This window comes from Gambusia affinis, linkage group LG19 (assembly GCF_019740435.1).
Source record: "Gambusia affinis linkage group LG19, SWU_Gaff_1.0, whole genome shotgun sequence".
Classification (NCBI taxonomy): Eukaryota; Metazoa; Chordata; class Actinopteri; order Cyprinodontiformes; family Poeciliidae; genus Gambusia; species Gambusia affinis.
In genome coordinates this window covers 4,979,989-4,989,810 of record NC_057886.1, presented here as the reverse complement: position 1 = coordinate 4,989,810, position 9,822 = coordinate 4,979,989, and the positions used below count along the sequence as shown (strand labels likewise).

The following is a 9,822-nucleotide window of genomic DNA, read 5'->3' as shown; positions in this document are numbered from 1 at the left end:
CAGGTCTACTGTTTTATAACTGGGATCAAATTGGAATTTAAGTAATTGACTTGGAATGTGATTAGATTCAGGTGACAAAGTATTTATGTACATAAATTGATGACGTCTTTTGTTTTTTTGGGGGGTTTTTTTGGGACAACTGTTGCTCTGGATAGCTTCTAAATAAACGAACTGCATTAAAATGAAGATCTATGGCCTTTGCGTTTGTGGCGGGAATCAAAACAGTTTAAATGGAGTCATTTAGCCGAACACTTAAAACCTTTTGTTTTCACTCCATACAATCCGGCGCAGAAATGATCAGGAAAACAAACCAACGCTCAGGTAATCAATAAACAGACGAAAAGTCACATTATCTCATGTGTCATTAAATATATTCATTTATGATAAACACAATATATTAGTATTACAAGACATTACACAACCGTTTTGCATCGGACACTCCTAACAACATTTACAAGCCGGAATATAAACACGAGGAGAAAATTGTTGGGCTCTGTTTACGGAGAACGAGCGGTCTGGTAGGAAAGTACCTTTCAGCGACAAGGCTCGGGGAAAAAAACAACAACAATAAAACAAACAAACAAACAAACAAGGAGGAAACGTTTCGGCCCAGTCCTGCTCGCAGAGTCTTTGTAATCAGATTTCCGTCAAACACAAACGGTGCGATGCGCAGAGTACAGAGGCGCAACTCCGCGGACTTTTCTTCTTCTTAATTTCCGCTCGTTAAGCTTCTAATGTTGAAAACAAGGGTTAGGTTCACATGTAGACACAGAATAGCAGGTTAATGGTTTAACAACAAGAGGGGAGGAAGAAGGGAAGTAACACTATACAGCTATTTCACAAACAGACAATCAGTCATGCCTTTACGTCGAGTACCAAGTACAGACAGAAGAATCTCTTCGTCAAAATATAAAGACACTTTGAGGTGATGAATACTTGACACGCACTTACACAACAAACATCTGTGACATTTTATCACTCCATAGAGTTTTCTTTACTTCTTCTTTTCAACACTGAATGTTTTTTAAAATAAATGTGTATAATCCACAATCGTCATCAGGCTTGTGAGCTGCAGTAAAAGGTGAGCGTGTGGCGTTTCTAAAAGACGTTATGAAGTTTAGTCCGTTGTTAGATTCTTCTGTGAGACATCAGCTGGTCTGAGAGGCAGGCCAGGTTTCAGACTAGCTACGCGACTGGCGCGAATCTTTTCCACAAATTTGGAACATTTTGCGGACGTATCCCAAAAGTTTGAAAACTTTAGGGTAGTGGGAAAAAAAAAGAACCCATAAGTGCATCGTTGACACGTCTACTCTACTATCTAGGTAATAAAATCGGCATATTCTACAAAAAACAAACAGATCAAAACAATGACGTATGCACACACACACACACACACACACACAGTTACTTTACATTGCAGAGGTCACAACCATAAGTTATTTCGCAGGTGCACTGCAATAAATCGGAAAATCGTTGAAAAGTGAATTTGGTGTTTCAAAAGTAAAACTCAGATTCTGTGAAATACTTATTATAGGTCAAATCTAAGATTCTCAAAAAGTGACATCACATAAGATCGACTAAGAAAAGGGTTTTAAAGGGGCAGCATTTTGTGTTTTCCATTCATATATCGCCATTTTATAACACAATAAAGACACTGTTAACTTCAATTGCTATAAAAATGCTAAATCAAATGTGACTTAAAACAGATTTGACTTTGTAATTTAACGCCTTGAAATGGGGCCTCTGTCTCTTTAAGAAGCTCCTGGTCTTTCCGAAACTCCGCCTTCAGGAAATTACCACAACACAGCTTCTCTATTAACCCTTTAATGACGTTTTTACCAAAATTGCACTGAGCAGCAGCTCTTGTAATGAGATCAGCAGATCGATCAGTTCCACCAGGTGTTTGCTAATTGCTGCCGGCTAGTCTGAAGGAGCTGAGTGAGGGGAGTCTTGAGGGAGGCCTGCTCTGACAGGCGGAAGCTTGGAAACGACATGTCTGAGGAGGAGCTTCGTCTCGAAGGCGGGGCTAGGTCCATCCAGGCGCTGAAAGGTTGCCATGGGAGATTAAAGGATTTCTCAAACATGCATGAAAAAAAAAATCTAAAGTGTGAGGGAGTAACATTTTAACATGATGTTAAAAAAAATATATATTGTTTTGCACAATAATAGTCCTTAAACACCTTAGCATAGCCGTAAAATCATCCTAACTCAAGTACTGAGTGAATGTATCTGACATTCCATGGACATGACTTTCAGTAGGTCAACATTTATAAAAACCTTGTTTTATTACCCTTATCTTAGGTGATATTAACATTTTTCTGAAGCACTTAAGCTTAGCTTTTGATTAGCTGTAATTTACGATAATCAAAATGAACACTTGAAATATTAGCCATTAAACTTAGCATTAAAAGACCAAACCGATTTCACTTTTCGACGATGCTTTAATATATTCAGATGCACCTGAACTGCAGGTCAGAGCTGAGCAGAGAGTTGTACTGGAAGAAGAAAGCCTCTCTTAGTTCCCAGAGCCCAGTGAGGTAACGCGCCTACGTGGTCAGGAAGTTCCCGGGAAACATGGCACTCAGAGATTGGCAGCAGAACGGGTTTAAACGTTTCGCAAAAGTAGCCGACGGTTTGGCAGATCTGCAGGAACGACCTTTCTTACGTGGGCGTGCGGTCCCATGATGCTCCAGAGCAGTTGTTTTTTTTTCCCCCCAAGGAGCTTTGCAGCTTGGCGGGGAAGTGCGTTGTTGTGCAGCGACATCATGGCCTAAGAAAGGGGTTTCGTATGAGTCGTGTCTGTGGAATTAGGTGCAAACTCTGCAATTACACGATATAACACACCTCAAAGACCAAGAAACGGAACAACCGTAGAGTGAGCTCCTTCACACACACTCACAAAAAATAAGTTCCTAAAAACATTTTTCTCTTTTCCTCCAGCTCAGAGCAGCAGCACTCAGTCTCCACCAATTCTCCTACTCTTCACTTCTTTATTTTTTCGTCCCTTTTATTTATGACTATTTCAGTTAATCCATCATCTGTCTCTTCTCCTTTTGATCCCGGCGGGAGGCGTCGCACCGATCTCTCTCTCTCCTCCTCTCTCACCCACAATATTTATTTTTATTTTAGCACTTCCCCCGCTTGCCGCGCTGTTGGAACTTCCTCAGCCGACGGCTCCACAGGTCCTTCCACGGGATGAGCAGGCTGCCTTTGTCAGCGACCACGCCGCTCTGTCCGGGGGCGTCGTCGTCCGAGCCCAGGAGCAGGTACTTCCTCCCGGGCTTGATCTTGGGACACTTGCAGGCCACGTCCTTGGCGCGCACCCACAGCAGCTGGTCCCCGCGGCGGATGCGGTGGCCGCCTTGCTTGTAGACGGAAATGATGTTGACGGTGAACTTCCACCACTCGCCTGCCTTGTCGCCTTTGAGGACGTGAACCTGGACGGCTGGGGGGAAAAGAAGAAGAAGAAGAAGAAGAAGAAAGGAGGGTCAGCTACCTTTGTGAACGATGACTTAATGCTAGCAAGAAGTAGACGTTTTTCACTACACAGTAAAAACACAAAATCGTTCCAAGTATTCTTGGTCTAATTTAGAAGTAACTTTTCAGGCTAACCTTGGAATCTGATTGGTCACCCTGCCTGGCCACGCCCACCAGATATTTCAGTTTGTTGATATACCTTATCCCGCCGCCCCCTCATCTCCCTGCTACCGAGCCGACATCGACTAGCACTTGCTTTAGCTGTAAAGGTGTCAATATAACGCACTAAATCTTACATTTAGCCGGATATATAAAATAAAAAAAGGACGCAGTGCTTTGCTTTTAATTGTTAACACAATGACAGCTGAAAAGAAAAACAAGGTCAGACGGCTTCATGTTTAACAGGTCAGGAAAAAGTTTTCATTAAATTTATTTATTTTATTTTTTTTAAATAGTGAGGGAGAGGGAAGTAGGTCAGTTATGCTAGCTTCACATTGACAATCTTAACATGTTGATGTGGCGTGTTTTGGTTCGGTTAAAAAAAATAAATTTTTACGGATGTAAACAATAACGTGCAGCGTGTCTGCAGAGATTGGTGCTTTGCCCACACTGCAGAGTCAGAACAGAAATGTTACTTGTGTTTTACAAACTGCCAGTATTTTGTTGTTGTTGATTTTCAAAATAGGACATTACACATTAAATAACTTTCACATGAGATTGTAGCCCAGTGGGTCAGTGATTTCCATCCCTAGTCCCACTGGCAATCTCACTAATATGATGTTTAATAAAAATAGGGAAAATTACACTGCACAGAAAAGAAATCAAAAGGAGAAAAAGAGGCTCTTGAACAGTTATTTGCAATCTGTAATCTCTAACGGTTCAATAATTTTCCCTTTGATTACATGAGTAGAATATATTTATATATATTTATATATATATATATTTATATATATGTAAAACTGCACTTAAAATAGGGTTAAGCTATGCTAAGCTAAACAGACTTCTGCACAGACTTTATATGCTGAAACATCTCTCTGTGTTGTGTTTGATTAAATAAATAGTTTTGCCATTCACGTTTTGTTCATTGTACTCTGAAGCTGCAGTGCATTTACTGAATTGCAATTTTAATGTCACTTATAGTTTATGCCCCTGATTGGCCCCGCTAAAAAAAAAAATAAAAAAAAAAAATTCAGTCGATAATTCGTTGATATTGATGAAAAAGTATTGGCTCCAAAGGGAGACAACTTCGTTTATTGTAAAAGTGTCTGGTTATAAGTAAAATACGCATTTTGAGTTACAGATTTACAACAAGCTTCTATATTTTGCTGAAAAGTTTGTTGTCGTTTTTGTTTTTGGTAAGCTGGCTGCGTCTCATTTCATTTGTACCAAGACATTTGCGATATGAAAGCACATGAAAAATACTTGGTAAGATTTTGTGTTTTTTGCAGTGTAGATTAGAGACAAGTCTCACTGGAACAACAAAAAAAAAAAGTGAGTCAGGACTTAAAGCTTTCTGCGTAACTTAAATCGATTCCCTGATTTATCTTCCCATTCAGGAATCTTTGAATCAATTTTAAATACGTCAGACACGTTTGGCACCCCGATTTGAGAATTAATAAAAAGCCTTGTAAAAAAAGAGTCACATTTTATTGCAGAAGAAAAAAAAAATCTGGCACTGAATATTTTAGAAAACTCCAAGCTTTTATTAGAGTATGCTTATTGAGGGGGACGAAACGGCATAGCAACCATAAGCTACTCCAGCTGGTTGTTTAGGAGTGATGGCAGAAAAAGACTTTTCTGTCCAACCGTCACACACACAAAAACATTCAGAGTTTGCCAAGAATTGTTTTAGCTTCCGATTAATCAATCACTGACGATTAATTGATAAAGATATTGGTACATCGTGCAGATTATTCATTTAAGCGTTTATTATACAATATTTGAAATACATTTTTTTAAAAATCCTCTAAACAATTAGAGTCCTTTATTAAACAAGAAAAATAATCATTCATTTGGCTACCTAAACTGGTAATTTTTTTATTTTATTTGTTTTTTTTTTTAACAGAATTTACAGATAAAGGGTTTTTTTTAATCTTAAATGCAAAATGTAAGTATTTTTTGTACATATTTGGCTTAAGTACTGCTCTGAGTCTGTTGTTCTTCCAGAAAATGGCTTTTTTTGAGGCTAAAGAAGGCCAGCTAACTATTAATCGATTGCTAAATTAGCTGACGATTACTTCAGTAATCAATTCCTCAGGATTAATTCAATTAATCGTTTCAGCCCTACAAAACGGGTACACCAATACTTTCCGACTCATTAAATATGAACATTTGCAATAATTTGGTTCTTTTCCCACACCAAATAAACGTATTTAATGTGAATTAAAAATAATTTTTTAAAAGTTGGATTTTTCAAACACGTTCAGGGTGAAAATATGCAGGTGCAAAAAAATACATACATTATAAAAGCCTTTTTTTCAAGTTACCACTCCACCTTTTCATCCACAAGCATTTAGAGAACGTTGTATAAAAACGACTCGGAGACACGCAGCGCGTCACCGGCTCCTCCCTTGAACTCTGACCTCCTCCACAATGCGAACACACTCGATAATATGCACCAGTTTCCACAGGAAACCCCAACGACAACTCTCCAACGAAGAGCGCTCGGGTCAATGGTGGAGGAGCTGGATTTTTAAGTTCCTTTGAACGTACTCGATGCGTACAACTCCACATCTGCAAGCAATAGAACTTCTGAGTCAATTTATTTCCCCCATTTGATCCGTCAGGTGTGAAGTTGGACAAAATTCCAGACCGCCACCCTCTTCCCCAAAACCTGGTGCCTGTCTGGGACTCTGCTTGTGGTAGATATTTTCAAACCAGGGAAAGAGTCGAGCCCGAAGCAGAGTTAGCGATTACCGTGTCACAGTGAATGCAACACGAGGGACAAACAGCTCAGCAGCGTTGCAGCTAATGTGTGCTTGAAGTGAAGGGCTTTGTTCAAAGAGTTTAGCCAGGAATGTCCAATTATGTTGTGAGTGGATGGTGTTTTTTTTTTTTAAAACCTAAAACTGTGGGAATGATTTCATCTGAGCCAAATTGAACAGAGTTCACGAAGCAATAAACTGATTTTATTCCAACACCAAATGATCAAAAAGCAGGAAGTGGAATATAGTGCAAAGCATGCCAACCATGACAAACATGTGAGTCTAACGCTAGCAGGAGAAATGGCTACCAAAGAGAAATCTTACAACAACTAAAATCTGTTACTACTCCATTTTTAAAAAAAACATTTTGTGAAGGAGGACGTTGCGTTCAATGTCTTCTTTGGAGCTTTTCGTGTCGTTTCCCTTTGTAGTTCTTGGTGAACTGAAGGGTCAGGTTTCTCTAAGCGTTTGGTTCGTTTGACAGTGCAGTGTGAAAGACGACCGCAGCAGCTGAAAATGTAACAAAATGTTGCAAATTTGGTGTTCGAGTCTACCGGACCATCGGATGTCAACACACCCAAAGAGACCGTCACAAACCACCCCAAAACAAATTCATCAGGTTTGCGACTGCAATGTAACCAAATAGGAACAAAGGTTCAAGGGTGATGAAGGCAATGCAAAACTAAAGTTAAACCTTTTTTTTTTCTTTTTTTTCAAAAGAAAGTTTTCTTTTTCATTGTCAGTCTTCATCAGTCAACCCCTGTCAACAACAGAAAATGAATTGAGGTGTTCAAGTGTGCGTCCCTCAATGCGCAGTGGGAGCAAATTGCACACAAATTCAGGAGAAAGAAGGCCTGATGGGCCGAGGAGAGCGAACTCTCACAGCCCTGCCATTCACTGCAGCCCTCTCCTTCATCCTGACACATAAAGGGTGTGAGTGAGGGTGGAGGGTGGAGGGGGTGGTTGATGGGGTAGAAGCCTGGGGGCCACTATTTGTCTTCGCAGCCTCGGGAGGGAAAAAAAAAAAAAAAAAAGGTCCGGGGCAGAATCGGGATGTGTTTCCGACCTCATGAGCTGTCCGGGGTTTTGCTCCCAGAACTCCATCCAACTCCGCAGCGTGAGAATCCGGCGGGGGGACGGGGATCGGCGATGGACTCGGTTGGAGGCGACCCGGCTCCCTGTCAGTGTCTTGCCTCTCTGGCTTTCACTCTCAAGTGTGTTTTCAGACCTCGGGTTTTATTGAAGCGCACACAAACCCCCCTTCTCAGGCGCACACACACACATACACACACACCTTGTGCCACTTGGTCTAAGTTAAATAGACACTAGTTAGAAAATGGAAGTGGCGTTGTCGAGGAGAGGAAGTGCGGGATGATCTCAAGTTCCAACAATGGCCGCTGACAGAGCCTCCCTTCCAACCAGACTTCCCACAGAGTTGATCTTCTTTGGGTGTGCTGCTGCAGTAGCTGCTTTTGACATGGGTGGTGGTGAGGTGAGGCTAATGAAATTAGAGCTCGCCTAATTAGCGCGCAGACGCTCTTGTCCCCTGCTGGTTATCGGCTGAGTGAATGATCAGGGACCCTCCACCCTTGGGTGACTGCGGAGAGATGGCCGGGTGGATCTTTTGATTTATTGTCCTCCATCCGGCAGTAGAGAGACAGAGGGAGGGGTATAAGTGTGTGTGTGTGTGTGTGTAGAAGAAGGGTCGTCGAGCGAGAATATAATCCCTTTATGTCTGCCGTCTCCGTAGCTACGGCGCTGATGAAAAACAAAAATTGAACAAACAAAACATATTTCTCTTTCTCCGAGGGTGGCAAGCCGTCGCCGTCTGCTTAATTTACCACCTGTTTGCGCCCCGAGGAATGCTCTGCGCCGGCAAAGCGCACAACTGTGTTTAAACAGAGGGCCCCTTCCCGTGACCCCTGGGGGGCCTGCATCAGCACTCACACGCGGGGGGTTGCACCCCTCTACTTCTCTCCCCGAGCAAGAACAGAGAGGAGACTCTGAAGCCCCTCAAAAGCGAGGCGACAAGCCTGAGAAATGAAATAGACCGTGGCAAAGGGAACGCACGCTGAGTGCCGACGTCGGCCTCGACCCGACTCGGGATAGAATCGTCTGCTTCCAGAACCTTGAGAGGAGTCCAACGGCAACACGCACGCCTTGCTTGAAACGGGCCTGACTGATTTATCGGCGCGCCTCTGCTCCCAGCGCTGACGACTGAGATTCAAGTCAATGGAAATATGAAGAATGACTGCATATGGCTCCGTCTCCAAACGCTGCAAATGGACTGAATTAGCGCGGACTCAGCTGCAAGAGGGGGGACTGAAAGACATTTGGCCGGCGTTCATCTGGATGATATAAAAAGAAACCAAATCTGCCTCCCTGCTGAACCGACGCAGCTTTGCTGATAATGATTTTGCAGTTCAGAAAGATCTACACAAGCGGGAATTGGGCGATCGCTAAACTGTACGTCTTCCCCTAAAGCCGCTGCTGAACAATGCAACTGACAAACACCAGTTTTAAATTCTCTCACTTCAATTTGGACTTTGATTGGGCCATTCTTGCATAGCTATTTTGATCTAGAGGGGTGGTCACCTCCTGTAGATAGGCACCAGTAACCTGCACGTTTTAGATTTTCTCTTGACTCAACACACCTGAATCACCTGAATGGCTCATTATGTAGAACCAGATGACTTAATGAGGCGGCAATTCAGCAATTAGCCCAGCAATGTTGGAGCAGAAAAACATCAAAAGGATGCAGGATGTGACTTGTTGAGGATTAGGCTTTACCAACCCTGATTGGTCTGCCTGTTTAGCGATAGCCATCAACACCATTTGAGGGATTTCAGTTTACTCAGGACATTCACAGACAGCGTGACGTCACCGCTACATTCTCTATGAACCACAAATCTGGAACTAAATCAGAAAACTGCAAAGCAACTGAAACACCGAGTTCCTTTGAACCATGACTAAAAACCCACCTGTTCACATTTGCTTTCGACCTACAATCACCGGAACATCAACCAACATATTTGATGTGCCTTGATGGTTCTGATGACGGCACTTGACAAAATGTAATGTTTGTTACTGGTGACAATCTGATGCTTTGGTTACGTCTTAAAGCACCTTGAGCCGCCTGTTGCTGAAATCTGCTGCATAAATAAATTGGATTGACTGAGATTTGAGCTACAGTACAGACCAAACGTTTGGACACACCTTCTAATTGAATTCGATTAGAAACTGTGTCCAAACTTTTGGTTTGTACTGTATGTAAAACTCCTGAAAGTTTTCCCGAATTGCACAAGCAGACCAAGTTCTCTAAAGCATCCTGGCAAACGTATCACTTGTTTCTTCAGTCTTTTGGAGGATCTGCCGCAAGATTAACCCAATTTAAACATTGGCTCTCTGCAGTCATAAGAAG

The 9,822-nt window shown here is 42.1% G+C and overlaps 1 protein-coding gene across 2 annotated transcripts in view; it reads right to left on the bottom strand.

Moving 5' to 3' along the window:
* Positions 1-354: 354 nt before the first annotated feature.
* Positions 355-9,822, bottom strand: part of ntn1b (netrin 1b) — a 64,730-nt gene continuing 55,262 nt past the window's right edge. For both annotated transcript variants that reach the window (XM_044100528.1, XM_044100529.1), the window contains exon 7: positions 355-3,445. In XM_044100528.1, the coding sequence (XP_043956463.1) occupies positions 3,126-3,445 (320 nt within the window). In that variant the 3' untranslated portion in view covers positions 355-3,125. The remainder of the gene's footprint in view (positions 3,446-9,822) is intronic.